General features: G+C 41.8%; 2 protein-coding genes across 3 annotated transcripts in view; one reads left to right on the top strand and one right to left on the bottom strand.

The window, feature by feature from the left end:
- The window catches only part of Net1 (neuroepithelial cell transforming 1), a 31,508-nt gene extending 7,004 nt beyond the window's left edge, over positions 1-24,504 (bottom strand). The window contains exons 1-3 of one of the 2 annotated variants that reach the window (XM_059263468.1): positions 24,254-24,504; positions 17,767-17,833; positions 13,941-14,000 (exon numbers count right to left, since the gene is read on the bottom strand). In XM_059263468.1, the coding sequence (XP_059119451.1) occupies positions 13,941-14,000; positions 17,767-17,833; positions 24,254-24,381 (255 nt within the window). In that variant the 5' untranslated portion in view covers positions 24,382-24,504. Of the gene's footprint in view, positions 1-2,330; positions 2,603-13,940; positions 14,001-17,766; positions 17,834-24,253 lie in introns of those variants that run through there. The other variant, XM_059263469.1, reaches the window with a different exon arrangement.
- LOC131911435 (COMM domain-containing protein 6-like) lies at positions 11,172-11,553 on the top strand. Its single transcript, XM_059263470.1, has one exon. It carries the CDS (start codon positions 11,180-11,182, stop codon positions 11,432-11,434), a length of 255 nt encoding a protein of 84 aa, XP_059119453.1. The 5' UTR covers positions 11,172-11,179; the 3' UTR covers positions 11,435-11,553.
- Positions 24,505-25,504: the final 1,000 nt, after the last annotated feature.

Genomic DNA, 25,504 nt, shown 5'->3' with positions numbered 1-25,504 from the left:
CCAAGAATTCTGGGACAGCCTTGCCTAGCTTGGGCGACCTGAGAAAAAACAAAACAAAATAAAATAAAACATACAAACAAAAATGTCAAACATGTTAGAACAACCACTTGGGAACTCATATTCAAATAATAAAAAATCGTAATGAAGGGTAAAAATGGAACACTGGAAATGGCCTACTGTCAACTTCAGGATATAGATACTATCTGAAGAAAAGATCATACATACAAGTTTTTGTGGAGAAGTGAAATGGATTAGGTACTCAAGAGTCACTAAAGAGGTACGGGCAGAAACCTGTATCTTTAGAAACATGGGTTATTAATTTGGGCTGTGTAAATTATAAGCAATAGTTTTTCTTCTACAGGTCCAAGAGAAGTACTTTAGTTATGTAGATTTCTTAAGGATATGCACATCTGTATCATAAGACTGTTGTTACAACCACATTCACCTCTCCCCAGACAGGACTCAGCAGGGATATTTGGAGGTGATGAAAGTACACACCCACAGGCACCCACACACAGACACACAGACATACCTCCCCAACCCCCATCTCCAAAGGTAAGGCTTAATTATATATAATGGTGGTGGTGGCGACTTCTTAGAGTGCTGGAAGCTTATTATAGTAAACATAAACAGCTTATAACCAGCCATGGACACTAACACCATCCACTCTCCCCTAATGACAGGCAGCCAATCTGGGAATCAAAGTAGCTACGAGGCTTGAGCTACAAGCTCAAGGAACTTCTGTAGGCAACCTTTTGGGAGGGCTAAGTTCACTTGGAAGGGAAAAACATCTGCTCTCAGAAGTCTATGCTGTTTACTCAGGTTAATCTTTAATCGACTATCTAGTTTAGACAGCCAATGCATCTATCACCTTAGGAAATCTGCCTAACCCTGGGCTTTTAAGTTACTGAGTTTTCACAATTCACCTCCACTCACTTTATGTCCTAAGATACTTTCCGAAGATCTATAAACAGAAAATTAAGCTTAACTGGGATGTATCTTACTTATAAACAGCAGCCTGGATGAAACTCTTTGGTGAACTTCTTATAAAGTTTTTTTTTTTTTTCCTAATAATGTCATTTCAGGGCATATTTTAGAGTCAATCAAATAATACTTTAAAAAGTATGTGTCTTAAGTTTATTCCTTTTGGATTGCTTATACATAATTTCTCATTTGGCAAGAACGTTAAAACCAGAAAAACAAGAATAAAAAAAATTTTTTTGAGAAAGATAAAGACAAGTTTTGATCACACAGTATTCTCTCTTTTACACTGAAGTCATTAAGGCTGTGTTGACAGTTCTAAAGCCTGGACCCCATTCCTGGTGATTTTAGTGCTCCAATGAAAGGGCCAGGAAAACAGCCCATTTTTCACACTAACCAAAAAGGGTCAGCCTTGATTGCCCAAAAGATAGCTACTTTGAGTATTTTTAGTCATAGCACTGTATGAAGCATTCTCTTTGAAGAAAATGCTTATTCATTTTATAAAACGTAAGTACATAAGAAAAACTAAACCAAACAAATAACAAAACTCATTATCAACCCTAAGATAAAGGCATACTTTCTGAAGATGGCAGTTTAATAGCCCAAACGTAAGTATAAGAAACAGCTTCCTTGAGACACAACAAACTGCTCATGTTTAAAATGCACAATTACATATATTTTGGCAAAAACCATCACTATCATCAAGAGATTTGGTTAGCTGAACCCTTAACCATTTCTACCACGTAAGCGATCAGGCAGCAGGGCACTGAGGGATACAATGCAGTGCCAATCAACTGTTAAGATTACATAAAATGACATAAAATATTTTTTTCATAAATGTTCATAAAGACTTTCAAAAGCCAAAATGATTTCAAAGCAAGGCAGGCTGAGCATCAGTGTTCCATGGGCTTAAATCCTTTCAGGAGAAAAAAGGGCACGGGCAAACTTAACTACATGTGGGTCAGGCTTTACTCACTCACTCACTGGCATCGAGAGGAAAATATTCTTATTTTTACTTCCTCCCTTAAAACAGTCCCTAAAACTTAATAATGAATTTTTTTTTAAAGGCAACCCACAAAAGCACAACCATATCAAACATGAGAAATATGTTAACCCAGAGACGCATATACATTTAAAATCTTCTTTGTATGTAAGCTGTACACAATCTAGCTATGTTATATACAAAAAAAAAACTGCTTAAGCTTAGACCAGCTCCTAAACACATTTCAGGCTTGCTTAAAAAGTTACGCATTTTAAGATTTAATACGATTAAAAGTTTCAAAGTGAAATTTTAAAGTCTTAGAAGTTCTGCGGAGTTGGAAAACATTCCTTTGGTCTGTTTCTCTTACCTCCTGCTCCCTGAAGGGCTGGTTATTAACATCTAAGACTCGGATCGTCCTTTTAATGGGCAGGAGACCTCCGATCTCATCATGAGCCACCATGCTTTACAAGTGTCCCTTCAAACCTTTTGGGTTAGTCCACCCGCGAGTCAGCCCCGCAAGGCAGCACCGCCGCCGAGGCGCCCCGGCTTTTCTTCCCAGTGCTCAGCCTGGCCCGGCAGCCATGCGCCCATGCCTCCTACCCGCGCTGGAGCTCCGTGCTTCTGCAAAGGCAGCAAGCACGCACGCAGACCTCAGGACTCCGGGGCGGGGCCAGGCCTCACGTGACTCCAGATAACAGCGGCAGGGGCGCACCTAGGCTGCGGCCAGAGCTGGGCAGGTTGCTCTGAATCAAAAAAGGCCTGCAACGTGTACAGGAAGCGCTGAAGCCCACAGGAGGCCGCAGGAACGCCAGAGCAACCTACCTCAGTTACTTCTCTAGCGCTTAGTTACAGACAGGGACCCTTTTCTCTAAAACTAATGCCTTGGAAAGACCTGAGTACAGGTTAAAAAAGTACGTAATAAAGAGTTCTGGGTTTAAAAACTACGTAGTAAAGAGCCTAGTTACCTAGCAGGGCAAGCGCATGCACGACTGTAAATTACGCGCCTCTTAGAACGTGGTTCCCATGAGGGTCAGAGGGAAGGAGCATGGGGGATAGATAACAGGGTAATGGGAGAAGCATGTAGGAAAAAGCCACAGTGAATCTGTCACTTTGTGCAGTGAAGAGGAGCTAATGAAAATCAAGTGAAAAACTAAAGTAGTTCCTGCCCCCGCCCCCCCCCCGCCCCCCCCCCCCCCCCCCCCCCGACTGACAAGGGAATATACACAGCTCGCTCTATTCCTGCTGAAACGTCCCGGTCCTAGTTAAGATTTTCAGGCTCAGAATGTCTGTCATCAGACATTTCTGTTTTAAAAAATTTAAGAACTTGGTGTGAGACATTTTATGCCATGAAAACGCACAACAGGAACCTTTCTTAAACTTACTTATTTATTTTTGTTTTTTTGAGACAGGGTTTCTCTGTGTAGCTTTGGAGCCTGTCCTGGATCTCACTCTGTAGACCAGGCTGGCCTCGAACTCACAGAGATCCGCCTGGCTCTGCCTCCCAGTGCTGGGATTAAAGGCGTGTGCCACTGCCGCCCGGCTTCCTAAACTTATCTTGATGTGGCACTAATATCATCAAAAGACTGGCTGCCAAAGCCTTGCATTTTACAAGGGAAGAAATGGGCCCCTCCTGAGGGAGGTGAAGTCACACAGGAGAGGCAAGCCTCTGACTTTGCCAAGACTTTCCTTTATGGAAGGGCACTATTTCTCAAGGTTGGACCTAAGATGAAGTGGACTTTCTTCTGTATTTGTTTTGCTGAGCAGGCTCATCTTAATCCTAGTAATTTGCAAAGTTCCTTTTCTTAGTATTTACAAGCATAAAGTCAGTCTTGTATGGAAAAGGCACTATTCTAGATACTTGGGTGATAAAATGTAGGTTTTGTAGCTGAGATCCCATGGTGTAAAGGCGGGCCACGTGAGGAGGATAAAAGGAAGTTTTTGCAGGCTCCAAGAAAGCTGTGCTGCTAGCAAGTACCACTTGGGGCAACCCTCTGACCTCACCATGGGTGGGAAAGCTCCCGGGGGGGGGGGAGTCTGAGGGTAGTGTTTCTGTGGGGCCTTGAATGCCATATTGCATCACACAGGTTTGAGTAAGAGTACAAGGATGAGGGACAGACTCTTACAAGGCCACAGGCTAAGGACAGATAGATGCCTTTGCTGTGAGCCAGGCTGCTAACGTCTGTGTGTCTGGAGTTGAAGGTGGCTAAAAGTTGACTGGGAAAACAAGGCAAGACTTACAAGGCAGTACCAAGAACTTTGCCTAAGGTTGGGGCAGCGGGAAAGAAAAGGATACATGCAAGATGTCCAAGATTTTAAACACATGAATAACTGTTTCACAAGTAAAGCCATTTCCCATGAAAATCCTAAAGTTCATTTTGATACACTGCATCTGAAGAACAGGGAACACACAAATGTTCACAAAAGCTGAAGAACACACAAGTGTTCACAAAAACAGAACACAGGAGTAAAGCTGTTGACAAGAACAGTGTGTTCACTAGAACAGAAGAACACACAGTGAAGCTATTTAGTATTTGGGACTTAGAGGAATGAATACCAAGGGAAAGAGAATCTGCACACAGGAGAGAGAGAAAGCAGGGGAATGCATGGTGTTAACCATAAGCAGACGTTAAAGAAGGAAGGAGAAGACCCACGGCTCTTTAATGAGGATCTCAAGTGATCCGTCAGTAGGACAAGTAAACCCTGGGAGATGAAGAGTGAGGAGAAAACTGTGAGCAGAGACTGCCAGTGACAATCTCTAATGGACTCACCAACTGACAGCCCCGGGCCACCTCATCCAGGAAGGGCCCCTGCTAGCCCTGAGGCTACCAATGTGGTTTTTATGACTGGGTCTCACCCTGCAGCCATGGCTGGCCTGGAACACAGTGTGTAGATCAGGCTTGTCTCTGCCTCCTGAGTGCTGGATCACAGACCTGGGCTACCATATCCAGGCAAACACGAGGTTCTCACAAGATGATGCATCTGGCTGTTTTGAACTTTTAAACTTTTGAGTGGTGGACACTGTTATATTCTGTCATGCACTCTTTGTTATTTGGTTACATCTGGGTGACATGTGTCATGTGCTTGGCTTTAAAGCTGGATGGCTTTTTGTATAAGATACTTCTTTTTATACAGCACCCCTCGAGGTGCCTGGAGATGGTGGACTTTCACGTAAGGTCAAAGGTCTGCTGAAGTTCTTCGAGCTAATACAAATAGTGTAGGCCAGGACCCACTGAGCAGTCTGGTCCTGTTAGCTTCATCAGTTAAAATACAATGCAAGTGAGGCCAATACTATGGGCACACAGTCTCCCGAGGGACTAGAGGGTGCAGTGCAGTAAGAGTTAGGAAAGAGACTGCCAGGGAGTTCTCAGGGGTCTCTTACCCAATGTCTTCTCGAAACTGTTTTTCTAGTTAGTTGTCTGAAGTATGGCCAAGATAAGGAGGGGAGAGGACAGCTTTCATTTCCCTCTTTCAGCTGGACACCCAAGAGGTAAAGGCACAAGCCTCAAACAGAACGTTTATATAAAGCAAATAGGACCTAGCAGTAACAGACCAGTTTAAAAACCAAACCAAACCAAACCAAACCCCTTGGCTCACTCTAGTCTCATTTTCAATGTGCAGGTCTGTGGGCAAGACAACTAGGAAACACCCCCAAAGGCACAATGTACACATGTACACGTTCAACTGGCACAGACTACTAACCCACACTCTTCCGTTTACTCAGGGGAAACTGAAAAGGGTGACGAAGAACAGGAGGCCCTTTATGGTCCTACCCTGTGCTATAGCTCTATGCATGCAACTGTATTCCACAATGCTACAAAACACCAATCACTGCCATCATCTTAAAGACTGGGAAGACGGGCATTCAAATTTAAGCAATTTGTCCAAAGGGGTCTGGTGACTTAGTGCCTGGGGAGAGTTGAACTGGTTTAACTTTGTTATGGTGTACCTTTCAGATAAGGGAACAGACATAAATCCCTCAGCATATGTTCTGGTACCTATAAAGTGTCCAGAAAGCATCATCTACAATTCAGTTCCATACTGAGGTTCATTTAATAATTGCCAATATCTTACAGAGAAGGAGACCATAGGCAAGGGCCAGCACATTAGGTGACTTACAATAACAGGGTAGGCACAGAAAATTCTAGTTGTTGAACTTTAGGAGAGGTGTTATTTCAACCAATGCTAGTTAGCGCCTTATCAGGCTGTGGATGGCAAGTATTTCACAGCTCTTTACTGACGGCACCACAGAGGTACAAGCTAGTTGAACTTTCCTTGTATGGGAAATAAGACTTGTAAATTAAAACTTAACAGTGAGTTATCTAAAAATAACGCATTCTGGTAAACAGGATCAAGTTTCTGATAAAATTACTGGTTTCCAAGACCCTGGTTTAGTTGTAGTCTTTGTTCTGCCTGGATAGAGAGGGCAAAGAGAAAGGCCATGCTGTGTCCTCTCTCTACAGAAAAGGGACTGTTAGGCTGTGCTTACATCCCTCCCACATTTAATGTTAAAAACAGAGTCAAGAAGTAAACTCAACCTTGAAAGTAACCACTACTTTTTGCTGTAGAGACTGTTGCCATTTTCTTTTATCTCAAGGAAGCAATTGGCAAGTTGGTGAACACTCACAGGCCAGCCAAAGACCAACTAAGTTCTCTGCTTCCCTCTACAGGAAGTATTGTGAAATGCAGGGGCAACCTGCTTTTCTGAACCTGGTAATGATGTATGGGTTGTTACACAGACGATTACATTAACAAGTTTTTCATCTGAAGAAAAATATGGATGACAATTAAATTTATACCTTTTACCTCCATGTGACTTATGTGTCTATATTACTAAACATATTTAAATATCATATAGTATATGAAACACATTCCACAGGTCACAAGAAATACTTTAGGACCTTTTTTAAATGTAAGGAACTATTTCATTTTAAAACTCCAGAGTTAAAATCACGAACATCTATTATTTAACCTAACTAAGTTAAATATAGATAAGTTAAAAATATTTGAAACCTTACTTAAAAAGGAAGCACCGATTAAAAAATGGGAACTTTTGAGAAACCAGCGTTCCAAAGTATGAATAAGCTACAAACAAAAACGGGCAGATGTATTATGAATGAGTAATGAAGTTATTTGTGGATTTGTTTTCAAAAATCACTGGATTCAAAAATTGAGTGTAAACCTGGTGGTGGTGGCAGACAACTTTAATCCCAGCACTTGGGAGGCAGAGGCAGGTGGATTTCTGTGAGTTCAAGGCCAGCGTGGGCTACAGAGTGAGTTCCAGGAAAGGCTTCAAAGCTACACAGAGAAACCCTGTCTCAAAAAACAAAAAACAAAAATAAAAACCCCCAAAAAACAAAAAATAAAACAAACAAACAAAAAAAAGAGTATATCCAAGCTTTAGTAGGAACTTTGGTTCAGGAAAAAGCTCAGTTGAAATCAACTAAGTGCTATTAAACCAAATAGTCCACAAGATAAAGAGTTTGTATCCTGCTCTTTGCAGTGACAACACAAACAGCAAATGAAATGGGTACATATGCTATTAGTGGTGACTTTGTCTCAAATACACAGGATAATGACAATTTCCAGTAAAACGGGTGTCCTCTCTTACTCGTTTTGAAATCTTTTATAATTTTGTATGTATGATACTTGTGTGCTCCCAAGTATGGGTGCAGAAGTCAGAGGACAGCTTTAGGGATTAGTCCTCCCCTTCCACCACGGGTTCTGGGGATCAAACTCTGGTTATTTGGCTTGAATGGCAAGTGCCTTTACTTCCTGAGTCTTCTTGCTGGCCCAGGATCTCTTCTTACGCACCAGGATGCTGGATTCCTCCCATTTTCTCTGGGCCTTGCTCCAGGGCCCCAAGCGGGCCCAGGCTGCTGTGTCTTCAGCCTAGACTCTTGACTCTGCTCGCTCCTGTTTCAGCCCCAGCTTCCTCGCAGCATCATGTCCCACCTGCACTAGGTATTGCTTGCCATCCACTGTGCTTCCTAAATGCTGCTGTGTGCAATGTGTGCATGGGCTCCAAGGAACAGACGACGCGGAGGGCACAAACTCATGGCACAACAGGAGCTGGGGGACAGTAAGCGCCCCCTCCAGTTCCTTGAGAAAACAATTCTGTGGTGTACTTTACATGGCTCTTCAATGTGTCCCGGCAAGAACAACTCTGCCTAGAGTGGTCATTAGCTTAATTACACACATTGCATGTGCAGTCTCCTGTCTCATTACCCCATCCTATTGCCTGTGGTGAACACATCTCAAGACAGACACCTGTCAGTGAGGGCTCACTTCATGGGGGGATCTCAGGCCAGGACACCGAGGGATACAGTGGTGGTAAGGACTATAGGGCTGGATTGAGACGAGGTACTGCTGATGCAGAGGTAAGACCACGGCTTATGAAAAGTGGTGACAAATGATTAGAGGGATAGTTTTAAGAGTTGCAGAACTGGCTTTTATTAATTTTTAAGAGCCCTGAATAAATATGTGGCAGATCCTTCCTAATGTTTTCAGAATCATGGTGGCAATAGCCAACTCCCGAGACCTTACACTTCAATCTCTCCATTTAGGCTAAGATCTGAAGCAGTACTGCACACTAGGAATGGACAGAGAATAGCCATTAGCTAAGGAACTAACTGGGCATGGTGGTCTCCTCTATAAACACTCAGCTTATGAGTGCTTCTGGTGGGACTATGGTGAATGACAGTAGATCATGGTAAACTTAGGTGTTATTTCTTACTTCATCCATTGTGCAAAATGCTCAGTCTTACTGAGACAGATCCTTTGGCATCTGGTCTATGACTGTTAGTGTGGTCTGTGTTCCTGTAACCTCCACTTGTACGGATAACCACAAGCAGTTCGTTTTTATGAGGGAAGGACAGCAGTCCATATTTTCTTTCATGCTCTTAGGTTGTTAACTTCTGTTGTTTGTCACAGACTTTGCAATGACCTTGACGGTCCACACATTTTGTTAGTCTACTGTGCCAACGGCATCAATATTAAAAAGGCTCAGTAGCCACCTGTGGCCGGTGGGAGAGCCAGCCCTGCCCCTCACCAGCTGTAGCACACCAGAGTGAACCCTACACCTCTCCTGGGCAGCACACTAGAGCTGACCCTGTTGGTGGGGGTGTAGGTGAGCTGGCCCCGAGGGGACAGCAGGAAAGCTGATCCCACCCCTCCCTCATACGTCATGTGGTATCATGGGTGAGGGAAAGATGCTCCCCCCCCCCCCCCCCAGAGGCAGGTGGGACAGCTGGCCTCAGGGGCATGAGAATGAGAGAGCTGGTCCTGCCCTCACCAACTGCAGCGCTCAGGAAAGTGGGCCCTGCATCTCACCTGGGCAAAAATAGTAGAGCTGGCCCACTCATTTTTAAGTTCGAATCATGTTCTATTGTGTGTATATATCATTTATTTATCCTTTTTACTCCTCATTACAGTGTAGCAATTGGAAGGTACTGGATTATATATCCTCTCCCCTTAATTCTGTTAACTTGGTGTGTTCACTGACTGGTTTTCATTTATTGAACCTACTTTGTACTCTAGGAGTGAGACCCACATAGTTATTCTATGTGATCCTTTTAATATGTGACTGAACCTACTTTGTTAGTATCTTGTTGCTGAGATGCTACAGATCATATTCATAAGATACTGGTTTATCATTTTTTTCTTGTACCATCTTTAGCTTTGGTATCAGGGTGATTATGGCTTCAGAATGAATTAGGGAATATTCCTTGCCTTTCTCTTTCAATCTTTCTTTCTGGGGAGTTTGAGAAGGACTTGTGTGGTGATATTTTATTTGTACTTTGATAAATAAAGCTTGCCTGGAGATCAGGGGAAAAGGCCAGCCATTTTAAGTAAACAGTGTCAGGCAGCACATGCCCTTAATCTGATCATTTAGCAGGCAGGGTCTCTGTGTGTTCAAGGCCATACTAGGGAACAGAGCCAAGTGTGGTGACACATGCCTTTAATCCCAGTACCAACCATAGAGACCTGGAGGTCTGTATAGACAGGCAGTGACAAGGAAGTGATGTAGCTGGGCTAAGAGCCAATGAGAAGGCAGAAAAGCAAGCCATATAAAGGTGTGGGCAGACAGGAAGTAACTCACTTTTAAGGGTAGCTGCAGAGCTGGAGAGGTAAGGTTGGTGGCTATCACTATTTCCCTGATCTCTAAGGCTTTCACCCCTATAATGTGGCTCCATGTTTTTTATTTATTAAGACCATTTAGAAATTCGTCTACAGACCTGTGATAATTCTTGAAACACTGAGCATAATTTATCAGTGAAACTGTCTTGTTCAGGGGTTTCGGCTCAGTCTTCTTACTGGTCATAGGCATATCCCGCTCTTCTCACTGCTGTTTGGGTTGGTATGTCTCTAAGCACCTGTTATCTGTCTAGCTTCTCATAGTGCTGCTGTAACAATGCTTTTGCTTTAATACAACTGCTAGTAATACTGGCACAGCAACGTTTCTCAGAACAGCATCAGTCTTTTATTTAACTCCTGTTTGCTGAGAACCATCCCTTTCTCGTATCTATCCCCAGCTTTTCTTTACTTTCATCGCTGGCACCGGCAGCTGGCTTTATTTTATGGACTTTGTCACAGAGAAGTCATACTCTCTGTTTTACAAGACGGCAGAGATAGAGGAGTTATATCAAAAGGCAGATGGCACAGGCCATTTACCAATTGAGAGTGATTACATCACATGCCAGCTCCCTTCAAACTCTTCATATGTATGACTAGGAATATCGTCAGATTACTTACTATGGTTCCAAGAAGTCATTTTTCAAAAGAGGTGTTTGGATGTTAAGTTGAAAGCTGCCAAAACATTATTTTCATTTAAAATGATCATGATGTTTTAAAAATAATTCTCATTTATGTATTATTTTATTATGACTAAAGCATATAATTCATTATGATTAATCCCAAAATGGCAGATATACTAAACCCAGGATGTAATCCCTGATATACCTTTAAACTTTTAAAAGATGCAGGCTCCCTACATATGAACATCATAAAAAGATGTTCTACTTAAGATGTTCTCTTCTACTTAAAGAACACTTCCATAAAAATGCAGTTCAGCATTGCTCACCCTAGAGCCTTCCTCAGTAACAAAGTCAATGGCCACTTTTGACATAAAGTCAAAAGAAAAAGGTGAGTTTACAGCTGGTAGCAATATAGAGGTGAGAAATGCCTTTAAAAAAACAAAGCAGGAGTTCCGCTCTGGCTATGGAGGAGTCTCCGATAAGGGAACGGGTGCTGGACGCCAAATCAGAGGTCACCTGCCAGCTTATAGATTTTCAGTGGAAACTGGGCATGGCTGTGAGCTCTGACAGCTGCAAGTATCCGTACGTGGCAGTGATGCTGAAAGTAGCCGATCATTCTGGCCAAGTGAACAGCAAGTCCATCGAAATGACAATCCCACAGTTTCAGAATTTCTACAGACAGTTCAAGGAAATTGCTGCTGTAATGGAAACTGTGTGAGAACTGACTTATGATTCTAAAGTAATGGACTCTACTTTCCAAAAAAGAACTGCATATGGATCAAAGAATATTTATACAACGAAAATTGCACTTCTGGGGCTGGAGAGATGGCTCAGAGGTTAAGAGAAATGGTTGTTCTTCCAGAGGATCCAGGGTTAATTCCCGTACCCACATGGCAGCTCACAACTATCTGTAACTCCAGTTCCAGGGGATCCAACACCCTCCCACAGACATCTATGCAGGTATAATTTTTATACCAATGGTATAAAATAAAAAGTTAAAGAATTTCACTCCCTAATTTTTTCCCAATTATTAAAAAATCTGATAAACTCAAATTATTTTAGTGGTGACCAAAGCTTTGCCTTTTCAATGAGCTAAAAGTGTCTGTGTTGAATACTAATGTGCGTATATATAATTATATCTTAATGGATGAGTAAATAATACTCTTAAACGCAGCACAGCTTTGTATATCAGGAGAAAATTTTCAAATCTTATTGATACAGATCTAACTTTATGAATAAAATCTTGTCTGGAACTTAAAAAAAAAAAATAAATAAACAAAGCATGGGGCTGGGGAGATGGCTCAGAGGTAGAGGGCACTGGCTGCTCTTCCAGAGGTCCTCAGTTCAATTCCCAGCAACCACATGGTGGCTCACAACAATCTATGATGAGATCTGGTGCCCTCTTCTGGCCTGCAGGCATACATGCAGGCAGAACCCTGTATATATAATAAAAACAAAACAAAAAAACAAACAAACAAAAACAACAACAAAGCATGTACTCCTTTAGAAATAACATAGATGAGTAGGGCTCTTTCGTAACACACACACACATATATGTGGTATAATTTTATCTGAAGAAACATAATGAACAATCACAGTTATAGAATAAAATAGATAATAATGTCCAACATGAAAATTCAACTACCATCAATATTAAATTCTTAATACAAGATGTCCAAAATCAAAACACATAACCCAATGATCATACTACCTACTTAAGATCATCTGACCTTCATTACTTCATACATTCATCTGTCAGGTGTTTTCTGATCACTGACTACACATCAGGCTATGTGGCTCGGTTACTGAACATAAAGGTAAATAAAGTAAAACAGACCCCAGCAACAGGACAGGTATCAAATAATACACATTAATTACATTTAACAAAAACAAAAAGAGGGAGCTGCTGGCAGAATACCATTTTTAATTTTTTTTTTTTTTCTAGTGAGAATGCCATATTCTAATCCAGTGGTTTTCTATTCTGGCCACTTATGAAAAAATCATTTGGACAGACAAAAAAAAGCAAACCTTGCCGGGTGGTGGCGGCGGCGCACGCCTTTCATCCCAGCACTCGGGAGGCAGAGCCAGGCGGATCTCTGTGAGTTCGAGGCCAGCCTGGGCTACCAAGTGAGTCCCAGGACAGGCTCCAAAGCTACACAGAGAAACCCTGTCTCAAAAAACCAAAAAAAAAAAACCAAAAAAAAAAAGCAAACCTCACTCTCCAAAAGCAGGTCCACATCACCCATCCTCACTCTCTATCCACATCCTACCATTCACTGGCCGACAAAAGCTGGTTTATTCCAAGGACACTAGGCTTTGGATCTAAGAACAGTTTTACATTAAAAGAGTACCCAAGTATTTTATACGATATTGAGTTTCAGTTTACTATAGGCTGCATATTTGAAACCCGTGGGGCACCTCTGACTTGTAGATTTGCTTAGCTTTTGTTTTAAAGAAAAAAAAAAACCTACCGATATCTAACATTTGGGAAGTGTTCCAGGGAAGTTTCGGCTCTGCTGAGTCTCGCACATACCAATGGGCTGGTGTGCAGAGCGCTTGCTTGTTCTTTTGGGAAGGGCATGGTGCTCTTCTTATGACTAGCCCGCTGCTACCTCCTTTCTAAGCACAGATCATGGCCCTGGCTCTTTACTACTCACTCACAGCTGACTACTGTTTGAGAATGGTATTTCTCTCATTCTTAACCAAGAAGCAGAACCACAAAAAGAGGGTGTCTTAGGGTTCTATTGCTGCAAAAAGACACAGTGACCAAGGCAACTCTCATAAAAAGCATTTAACTGGTGCTTGCTTACAGTCTGAGAGGGTTTAGGCCATCATGGCAAACAACATGGTGGTATGCAGCCAGGCATGGCACTGGGAACTAGCTAACAGCTTTACATACTCATCAGCGGGCAGCAGGCAGGGAGGGAGAGAGAGCTACTGGGCCTGGTGTGGGCTTTTGAAACCTCAAAGCCCACTCCCGGTGACACACCTCCTCTAACAAGGCCACACCTCAATTTAGGCCTTTCAAACTGTTCATCAACTGAGGACTAGGAATGATATACACGAGCCTATGGGGGCATTCTCATTCAAACCACCACAGAGAGTATCTGTAATTAAAAAAAATGCAATGAATGCCTATTCCCCTCCCAAACCCAACACTCTTCCAAGTATAGGAATAAAGTGCTATTTGTACACCTTCTCTTTAACATGGCAGCAGGGCTTACCTTCAGATCGAGGCTGCTAAGGCTTACAACATCATCCTCTTTCTCTCTTCGCTTTCTTTTCTATAAGGGAAAAGAAGAGATTTGATTCATACATAGAACTAAATGTTACTGCATTAAACAAAGATTCCATGCAACTAGAAAAAAATCACTCCAAGGAGCTGGAGCAGTTAAGAATGCTGGCCGCTCTTTCACTGGACAGGAGTTCTGGCCTCAGCACCTACGTCAGCAGCTCACAATCACCTCTAACTCCAGCTCCACACTGGACAGATGGACTGACAGACAGACAGGCAGGCAGGCAGGCAGGCATACACACACACAGATCCCATGCCCTCTTCTGACCTCTGCGGGCATCTGCGTTCATACACACACACACACACACACACACACACACACACACACACACACACACACAAATAAATATTTAAAAAAAATCACTTCAAAAAGGAGAACATTATTTTGATTAGGGAGATTCACAAATTGTCTCTGGAATATGCATTGTTTAAACAGTACCCTCTGACTAAGTGCTCCCTTGCTAAAGTGATTCTTCAGCACTAAAAATCTTACTTATGTGGTGTTTTCAGACTAGAACTCATGTAAGTTCTGAGTCACTTGTACTGCTACAGGAAAAGAAAACTATAGAAACACAGTGGTTTTATGTTGCTTGGTTTTTTAAGGAACTTATTGTTTATCAAGGGGTGAGGGAAGTCTTTTTTTGGGGGGGATCCTTTTCTTATAGTCCAAACTCAGATTTATTGCCTGACGCAGGATTTATCAAATGGAAGAGGAACAATTATATCCTGGAATGATCTGAGTAATTATTCAGCTCTGCTTAGTGCCAGTGGTAGCAAAACTGTATATATATCTATCATTTATAGTTCTTAATCAATTATGAACAAACACAATTGAGCAGCATTTTTATCATTCCACATCTCAAAATAACAACACATTCCTTGGCATCCAGACTACCTCTTGCAAATACCTAAAACTAACCATCATGGCTCTCTTCAGTTCTTGGCCTCATGAGACGAAAAGGCTTGGAGTCCAATTAGAATCGAGCAGAGTAGTTAAAAGAAAAGAAAACATCTGGAGAGATGCAGGGGGAATAATAGAGCCAGAAAGCAGAGAAAACAAGCTACCATGAAAATAAGAGGAAGTCTGCGAAGTGAGAAAAGCTATCTAAGTCCCCTTGCTGGAGAGATGGCTCAGCTGATAAGAGAACTTGTTGCTTTTGCAGGGGACCCAGGTTTGATTCCCAGCACCCACATGATGCTTTACAACCATCCATAACTCCAGTTCTAGGGGATCCAATACCCTCTTCTGACTTCCACAGGCACCAAGCAGGAATGTTGTACATATACATACATGCGAGGAAAACACAATGAATAAATCTAATTAAAAAATTAAAACAACCCCCAAATACAAAATTACTCCAGGGGGAAAAAGGAGCAGAATGCCACACTACTAGGGAATGAAGGCACACCAGAAAGAAATGTTCAAGCCAACAAAACTGCAACTCCATTCCCAACCGAGCTTAAAAGGCACTGAGAAAATACAAGAAATGAAGGAACATTATAAATTAGAACTGGGGAAAAAACTTCAAAACTAAAGTGACAGCTTTTAAGAAATCTTTATTGATTCAAAGGTCATGTTAAAAAAATATAGGAAAGTATGAACAATGTGATCATAACTTTGCAAAGCCAGCTAACCCCAAATTCTAAATATTTCTACCTGTCTGGAGAACCTATATATTAACAGGCAAACAACACAAACAGAATCTAGAGCAATACATGTGGAGTTGCTGACATGGGTCAGGAGAGGCTGCAGATGGACAGGCCTACATGCGGGGGGGGGGGGGGGGGGGGGGACGGACGACGACTATGAACTACCTAGAAGTTACTTTTGTTAATACGCAGCATGTGGTTATACATGCCTCCTCCTACCCTAACACACTTATTATACCAGTGGATGGAGTAAGTTCTCAAGCATGCATGGGTGTCGTGGTTTGGATACGAAATGTTCTCTGCAAACTACTCATGAATTGAAGGCTTGGTCCTGAAACAGGCAGCGTTTAGAGGGGATTTCTGGGGAAATGACTGCATCAGGAGGCTCCTACCTTCATCAGTGATTAATCCATGATAGAGAAAACCCAAGACAACTGGGAGCATAGAGCTACAGGAGGAGGAGCCTAGCTGGAGAAAGTGGGCCACTGGGAGTGTGGCCTGGAAAGACAGACCATGTCTGGTCCCTTCCTGTCTGTCTTTCTCTGTTTCCTGCCTGCCACAGATCCACAGATGAGGAGATTTGCTCCTGCAGGCCTCTTTGCTCAATGTGGCCCAGAAACCACAGTTGCCGACCACTGGCTGAAACCGTGGAATCTGCCAAAAGAATGTTTCCCTCCTTTCAGGTATTTACCACAGTGAAGAAAAAGTGACGAACAGAGTGGATCATTTTCTGGATTCTTGGTTTTGTTTCTTGGTCTACTTATCAAACATGTGTCCATATCACGCTGTGCCTTAACTAACAGCAGTTACAGGCACCCTAATCTGTACACTTGTGTTCTGAATCTCCTTCCATGGGAATTGGGGGCTAGTAAACTCTAATCAGATCTCTTTCAAAACTATACAAAATATGGAGTCATTCCATGAGAACTGACTTTTTTTTTTAAACAGTCTTTTCCTGCATGAAGGTAGAGTATTTCTCTTCTCAATCAGGTCTTCCATGTTCTTCAATGCTTTCCAGATTTCCCCACAAATGTTATACACATCTTTTCATGGGCTTATTTCTATTAAATTCCATCCTACTTCTACAATAAAAATATTTCAAATGAGTGTGCAGATTGTGCCAATCATGGAACTTTCTATGAACAATGGATAAATGGTACATGTAATTAGTAAAAAAAAGTATAGGAATGCCCAACAGAAATAAGAATAAAATACAGAAGAACAGAATACGGATTAAGCATGTCTTGTTGAATCCATCGGAACATCCAAACATACGAGCAACACTTGGCAAACTAGAAAATGAATCATTTTTTTTTGCCATTTTCCTTAAATAAGCATAAAAATCATGATTTATTTATTATATATGTATTATGATGTACTAAGTTTTAAGTATAAAAAGAATCAATTTTCTTCATCATATCACAGAAAATTAAATGCTTGTGTAAAATCTTGTCCTAGGTCTGGAGAGATGGTTCAGTGGTTAGGAGCACTGGTTGCTCTTCCAAAGAACACAAGTTCAATTCCCAGCACCTACATGGCAACTAACAACCACATGTAACTCCAGTTCCAGGGGATACCGGCTTCAATAGGCAATGCATGCACATGGCACACAGACATATGTACACGCAGGCAAAACACCCATACACGTACAATAAAAATAAATAAATCTTAAAAATAATCCTTGCCCTAAGATGGTGAGGCAGTTCCTGTCTTGAAGTAACCAAGAGCAGATAATCATTCACTTATATACATGTAAATACATATAATTCATAGCAAGCATTTATAAATACATATAATTCATAGTCAAGCATTTATAAATTTTAAACATAGTATAAAAAGTTGTCAAAGAATGTATACTCAAAGGAATAGAAAGGTTCAGTATTAAAGATGAATTCATATGAGTGCTTTGAAAAATGTTTTATTTACTTGAAATAAAACTTTCTTTTAGCTTTTGGCAATAAAGGAGTAAATCAGGTTGCCAAATATGGCGTTAGAAGTTCTGCTTCCTGAGTGATTCAGTAGCACAACTGAGCTGTACAGCAGAATGAAAGACAACCGAGGAATGGATCCCAAGTTCTGAAATGAAAACCCAGGCATCTACTCACCAAAGTAAAGTCCCACGAAGGACCGGGTGTTAAAAATGTGAAGGAGCTGCCTCTCCGAAGGGAGCATCTATGGACAGAAGCATCAGATAATATAGTAATTTCAATACAGTAAGGTGCTTGACAGATAAAAAGCTATCACGTTTGCAGTCTCAAAACTAGTTAAAATAGTGATCCAAATGTCAGCAGCTGGACAGAGCAACGTCCCTCCGAACAGACACGAAATATAGGAGGGCATATGCCATTCCCAGAATCTTTACGATGAAGAGACTATATAAAATTAGTGGAGAGATTACTAGTCAAAAACAATCCTCCAAACCAAACAGAGTTCATCTTGGGAGTCTATACACAACTCAACAATATAAAATCTATTAATATACAACAACAGCTTTAACAATTATTTTTATTAATAATAATAAAAGACAGCAAGAGAACTCATAACTATATTTGGTACAATTCAAAACTTATGCCCAATATTTTTAAATAAATAAAAAATTAACACAATAAAATCAAAATCATGTTATTTACATTAATGCAAATCTCTTTTGATTTTTAAAAATTTGAATTAAAGCAAGAGAATCCCGTTACAGAACCTAACTTTACCCTTCTAAAACACCACTCTATGTTTGATCTCCAGGACCCACACGGTGAAAGACACACATGTGCCTATACTGCCCCCCCCCAACAAAAACAAACCAATAAAAACGAAACAGAATTTTTTTTCATAGCATACACTTTGATCATATTCTTTCCCCTCCCTCAACTCCTCCCAGATTCCTCCCATCTCCCTACCAATCCAACTTCATAATTCTCTCTCACAACAAACAATAGGAAAAACAACAAAAACAAAATCGAAACAAACTTAAAAAAAGACAGTAAGATAAAAATACCGAAACAAAACTCGTGCATGTGTAACACACACACACACACACACACCCCACCATGGCATCTGTTTTAAGTGGGCCAAGTACACCTGGTGTGTGGTTTGGATAAGAATGGCCCCTCTAGGCTTATATATTTGAATGCTAGCCAACCAGTGGAACTCTTTGAAAGTATTAGGATTAAGAGGTGTAGACTTGATGGAGAAACAGTGTCACTCAAAGGGATGGGCTTTGGGATTTCAAAAGCCCATGCCAGGCCTAGTCACACTGTCTTTCTGCCTACAGATCTGGGTGTAAAACTCTCAGATACTTCTCCAGCACTGTGTCTGCCTGCATACCACCATGCTCCCCATCATGATGATAATGGATTAACATCTGAAACTGTAAGTAAGCACACAATTAAATGCTTTCTTTTATGAGTTCCCTTCATCAAGGTGTCTCTCCACAGCAAAAGGTCAGTAACTAAGACACTTGGGCATGGGGCTTGCTCTGGAGTGTGGGTGATATATCAGTAACACTCCATTGAAAAAACAAACAAACCAATTTTCCCTTTCCCAGTAGGTATCAATTGCAAATAGCTTCTTGGTTCTGGGTGACACTTCCCATTTTCAGTGCTGGATTTTGTCTGGTTTGAACCTGTTGCAGGTCTTGTGCATGCTTTCAGTCTCTGTGAGTTCAGATGTGCATCAGTCCTGTTCTATCTGGAATATACTGTTTCCTTGGGGTCATCCACCAACTCTGGCTCCTATAGTCTTTCTGTCTCTTCTGCATAGAATCCCAAAGGGGAGGGGCGTGACAACATCTCATTCAGGACTGAGTGCTCCAAAGTGCCTCCACTGCCAACTTGATACCGACTGGCTTATCTGGAAAAAGGAACCCCAAGTGAGAAAATACCTCCATCAGACTGGCCCATAGCAAGTCTGTGGGAACATTTGCTTGATTAACAGTTGATGTGGGAGGGCCCAGTTCACTGTGGGTGGTGACGTAGCTAGCCAGGTGGTCCTAGGTGGTATAAAAATGGTAGCTGAAAATAAGTCTGGAGAACAAGTCATAAGCCATATTCCTCCATGGTCTCTGCATCAGTTCCTGCCTCCAGGTTCCTGCTTTGAGTTCCTGCCCTGATAGCCCTGGATGATGGACAACAAGCTGTAAGATGAAAAAACCCTTTCCTCTCCAAGTTGCTTTTGGTCATGCTGTTTATCACAGCAATACAAAGTAAACTAGGAAAAGTATGATGGAGAATTATAACACCAAAGCTATAAATTAATTACATAGTGATAATACTAACCTTAGAATTTGATGTCTGACAGTTGGAAACAAAAACTAGCTCTTGAGAATCTTAAAACAAAAACAAAACCTAACTGGGAAATACACCCAGTCTGATGGCAAGATTCTTTTATGCACTATCAACAATCAGTTTACAGTAGTAACCCCCTCCCCCATTTCAATAACAAGTTTCTATTTATTTTAAACATCATGGAAAAACTAAATTGAAAAAAATAAAGAACTGTGCATAGAAAACACATGTAACAGTGTCAACTTTGAAAAATTTTGGAAAATATTCTTTTATTTTTCCATTTTTAATGAGAGTTAGACTCAAAATATAACCACTATCTTAAAGTCTTGTGGAAAAAAATCATTTTCATAAAACATTAACATCATAAGTGGTTTTTCTAGAAGAACACTGGACAACTCACTTCCAAAGGGACAAAGACTGAAATGTAGTGCCATAGAGCATCAGTCTCTCTATCCATATAGACATACTATTCTTTTATATACCAAAGTAATTAAATCATTTAAGGCGTAAGATAAACTAACACATTAAGGAGCCAGTTTGGTTCATTAAGCTGAGTTTTCTTTAACTCCAGGGTGACTTTCACTGGGCCTCTAATATTCTTTCTTTTCCTATGATGTGCTCCGGAGCACTGTAAAGTACCATTATACTACATTAGTTTTAGCAGAAATAAAGTGTTTTGCCTGTCTGCATGTAAGTAAATCACATGCATACAGTGCCTGTGGAGGTCAGAAGAGGGCATCAGATCCCTGGAACAGGAGTTACAGATGGTTGTGAGCTGTCATGTGATCAGGAATCAAAGCCTGGTCCTCTGCAAGAGCAACAAGTACTCTTTTAACAGCTGATTCACCTCTTCAGAGCTCCTCATCCCCACTGGTGCATTGTATTTTATCCCTTCTTGGCCTTGGGATCCTTGACTCCTTTTTCTCCTCGGCCTGGACTTCTTCACAATGAAGCTTTTGCCTCAGTGTAATTTCTCATTACTTCCTCTTCCATAGCCCTATTTCAGGTTCTGCAGCTACAGTGAATGAGTACATACACCCAGAATTCACCATGCCTATTTATTTCAGGGCCTTTTTACATGAGAAGTTATTCATCTGTCTACCTGCTTACTTACTAATCTGTTTAGTGTGGCAAGGTTTCATCTTAGATGACCCTGAACCTCTCTGATCTTCCTGCCTCTACTTCCAGGGTGCTGTGATTACAGGCAGTGCCAGCATGCCCAGTACTATGAGGTGCTGGAGATCAAACCCAGGGCCTATGTATGCTTACTGCACTCTACTTACTGGGCTACATATCCAGCCTTATAGTCATCTATTCATTATGCACCCCAAACCAACAATCCTCCTGGACTCAGGGATTACAATATGGAGATATCTCCTGTCTTCTCTAGCCAGGATGAAGTACTCCTTTTATTTACATCTATGCTACTCTGTCTATCACTAGAAGCTCTTACCAAACACTATTCAACTTGCTTATTCGTTCCTACTAGATTACTTTCTATCTCTATATTCTTTGTACCTGGCATTCATTTATTTTTTGAATAAATCACACCACATTTTTCTTCAACCCACTGAAAACAATTCTTTGCTCGATATTCAAAGTAAGATGGGGTTAAAGCCTGATAAGTTCTTATTTGAAAGGGCTGAAAGTAGCTAGTCATGGTGGTACACAATTGTAACCCCAGCACTCCTGAGGTAGAGGCATGAGGATCAGGAGTTCAAGGTTATCCTCGGCTACATATTGAGTCCCAGGCCAGTCTGGTGAGATGTGGTCTCACAACAAGTGAATGAACAAACAACCAAACCCAAAAGGCTGAAAAATGTGTAAACGAATTTAATACACTCAACTAATTTAACACTCTTAGAAATACAATTGGATAAAAATCCTCTAACATAGTGTTGAGTATGGAATACCCATATGCAAAGCCACTAGCAACAGATACCATATACACGAGCGTGTGTGTCTATACCATTTCCTCTAACTTCCTAATTAACTCAATCAAATTTGAAATTCTTTCAAAAATATTTTTACATTTACGGATGTATGCATGTATGTATGTGTACATATGTGTATGTATGTGTGTGCAGGTGGGAGACCAACTTGGAGGTGGGCTCTCTCTTTCCATTATGTGGGTCCTGAAGATCAAACTCAGGTCAGCCTTGTCAGCACATGCCTTTACCTGCTGAGCTGTCTCACTGGCCTGGATTTGAAGTTCTCACAATGAATGTCCACCAAGTGCTAACTACTACAAGAGCACCTCTGTCACTTCATTTCCCACATCCCCCACTGCCTTTACTTCACCCCTCACCTGTTTCAAAGCCCCCTGGACATACCCAGTAGGATTCTTCTTCCCAGAGGCGCACTTGCTGCTCCTCTATGCTTAGAAACATTTCTTCCAAATTCCCTCATCTCCACCCCTCCCTTCCCTCCAATTGCATTATCATCAAGAGACTTTCCCTATGATCTCTTAAAAATAGTAATGATCTCTATGCCCCTCACCAGGCTTTCATTTACTTCCTGATGTTACCAATCCTTCCCAAAAGAATTTCAGCTTCCTAAGAGCAAGAGCTCTAGCTATTTTTATTCACTAGAATCCCCATTATCTATAACAGTGTCTGATGTTAGGGTGGGTGCAATAGTATTTATTACTGAATGAGTGTAGAACTGCCTCCATCCATCTTTTGGAATCCTTCCTTTTCTTTTCTCTTAACTAGTCTTTCCTGATTCTAATTCTCAGTCTCAAAGATGACTTCCTTTTGCACGTAAGACTTCTTAGTAAACACAGGATGAGAGGAAGTTTCAGAAGGGTAAATATTTCCTTAAACTTCAAACTAATAAAAATCAGCACCAAGTGAGAGAATCTAGCTCTTTACAGAGTTACTTAATACATTGGGTTTACGCATGCCTTGTTAATGAAAGTAAGGTGCTTGCTTATTCCTCAAAACCATATAGCACAACTGGACTATAAGTTATATAAAAGATTAGTTTAAAATCATATCAAGTAATCTGGGTGTGGTGGTACACATTGTAATCCTAGCACTGGGAAGCCCAAAGAAGAAAGACCAGTTTATAGGCAGAAAGGTCTGGTGCCTGCTCAGGTGACAATTCCTCTCCTCTCCACTGGTTCCATGAGTTTTGGTCTGAGCACCTGCAGTCTGCTAGTTTCAATAGAGAACAGCTCTGTGCAGAGTATGGTATGAGTTTCTGGCCAGTCTCTCTACGTAGTTGAGTTCTAGGATGACCAAGTTACATAGTGAGAACTTGTCTCAGAAACAAAACCACCACCACCAACAACAACAAAAAAACTAGACTTCTGAAAAGATGGAGCAGATACAGGATTGTTACTTTTACAGATTAAAAACTGACAGACAAGGCTTATGCAGAGACTTCTTTGCACAAGCCCATGCTAAGCACCGAAGTTCACAACGCCTTATACGAAGTAGACACTACCATATACTCATTGCACAGACGCAGAACTCAAAGTTATACGATCTGTAACTTCAACAGAGTCCGATATTATGATGGGAACCACTATATTCAGTATTTTATAACGAAATTTTCATATTTCACAGGTCAAAAGACTAACAGCAGTACAGAAAATGCCATTCCAATTCCCTATTTGATAACATTGTGATTTCCACGACCTCTCTTCCAGGCACACATTTCTGAAATCAATCCAGAGTCCACCTTTTCCAGACACACAGAAATAAAGACACAACACAGACTAGGAAATGTGCTAATAATCGAAAAGCTAGCGAGTGTCTTTCTCTGATCTCTTCGTTCCGGGAGCTTGGCCTATTCTGGTCTGCAAAAAAAACATTTCATTCCAACAACCGCTTTTAGGTTTAAAGGGCTGGTGCCTGCTCAGGTGACAATTACTCCCGTCACTACAGGTTTTCCATGACAGTTTTGGTCCGAGCACCTGCAGTCCACAACTAGATTCCTGTAAGAAACAGCTCTGGTGCAGAAAAGTATGGTTCCCCGGAAGGGGTTAAAGGAGATTGTCAACAAGTCCAATGAGTCCGCCCCTTTTAAGCGGGGCCGAGCAGTGGCTGTCTGGGGCCTCAGCTGAAGGCAGGCCCTCGGTGCCTCCGGCCTGGCGAGCACACTCACCTCCCGTGGGTTCCCCCATTTCTGTCCGGCCTTCCCTTCCCTCCCCTGCTCCATTCCCAGTACGCGGTCACCTCCCGGCTCTCTCGTCCACCCCCTTCCTGAGTCTCTGGACTCCATCCCTGATGCTCCCCACCCACCCACTTCCCGGGTCTCCAGCATCCATCCCTGGCTCTCCCTACCCATCTCCTGCCACACTCACCTCCCGTCCGCCGACGGCCCGGGGGTGTCGGCCAGAGGCCCTGCGGCTCGGTCCTCGCTGAGCACTGAGGCCCTGCGGCTTCTCCTCCGCGGTCGGGGCTGCTTCTGAGCCGCTGGCTCTGGCTCCATGTCCGGGGGTAGGGGGTGGGGCGGTGGCCCAGTGCCCGGGAGACCGACCGTGGCGGGCACGGTGCCCGCCAGCTTCTGCGAGGCAGTAAGCTGCCTTCTAGCAGGGAGCTGCTACCGCCATCATCCGGGGATTTGAAAATGGCGGCGGCCCAGCGGTCAGCCAATCAGAGAGCGGGTAGCGGTTGCTAGGATATGTGGGGTCCCGCCCTAGTCTAGAGGACCTCTCAGCACACTTCTGGAAGTCGGAGAGAAAGTAGCGGAGTGAAAGTTAAGGGTTTGGAGGTTTATTCTAACTCTGTTCCTGAATCTCCCAAAGGCAGTCTCTATTCACTAGAACCTTTGCTGCAGACCAGGCAAATGGATAGGAAGCCGGTTACCATTTGATGTTGCTTAGCATTAGACAGGTTCAAAGTAATGACTCCAAAAAAAGGCTCAGTTGCTCATATAAACACTAAATTATTCGTGTGGGATATATGGCCAATTGCCAAAAACAATACCTGTGTTCTCAGGGATGTCTCTGGATAACCAGGGAAATCTAGTCATGTCCTCTTGTCTTCCAGTACTTTCTCTGATTGCAAGACTATAAATGCGCATTGTGAAACAAAAGGACTTCTTGTGTTTTTTTTATGAAGATAGGTAAACGAAACGTTCTTTGATTTTAAACGTTGCTAACAGCCTTAAATGTAGTCTCTTCTTTTTGTGGAAGGTTATTCTAAAATAACACCAGGCAGATGTTAATGACTTTGTGCATAATAGAACAACTGAAGGCAATCCAAATGAATGATTGGGAAATGTCTAAATACAACTCACTGACTGGAAAGGCTGTCTTCAGCCTATAATGAAATAGTCTTCCCCAAGGAAGAACACACCAACAGGTTATCTAATACCAATCAGTCAGCCCTGAAAATATATACAAGTAACATCATACAGACTGAGCAGGCTGTATTTATGTATTTATGTAACAACAATTTGCAAAAAAAAAAAAAAAGCCACGAATTTGAAAGAGGGCAAGAAAGTGTATAAGGGAGCATTAGGAGAGAGGGAAGGAAAGGGGGGAAATGATGTGATTATATTATCATCTCAAAAAATAAAAGAAATAATTAAAAATAAAAGATATGCTGGG

Source organism: Peromyscus eremicus, chromosome 5, assembly GCF_949786415.1.
Source record: "Peromyscus eremicus chromosome 5, PerEre_H2_v1, whole genome shotgun sequence".
Taxonomy (NCBI): Eukaryota; Metazoa; Chordata; class Mammalia; order Rodentia; family Cricetidae; genus Peromyscus; species Peromyscus eremicus.
This window is presented reverse-complemented; position numbering and strand designations above follow the sequence as displayed.

Bases quoted from the DNA above. Each gene is read 5' to 3' on its own strand.
- LOC131911435 (XM_059263470.1), top strand. From the start codon at position 11,180: ATGGAGGAGTCTCCGATAAGGGAACGGGTGCTGGACGCCAAATCAGAG.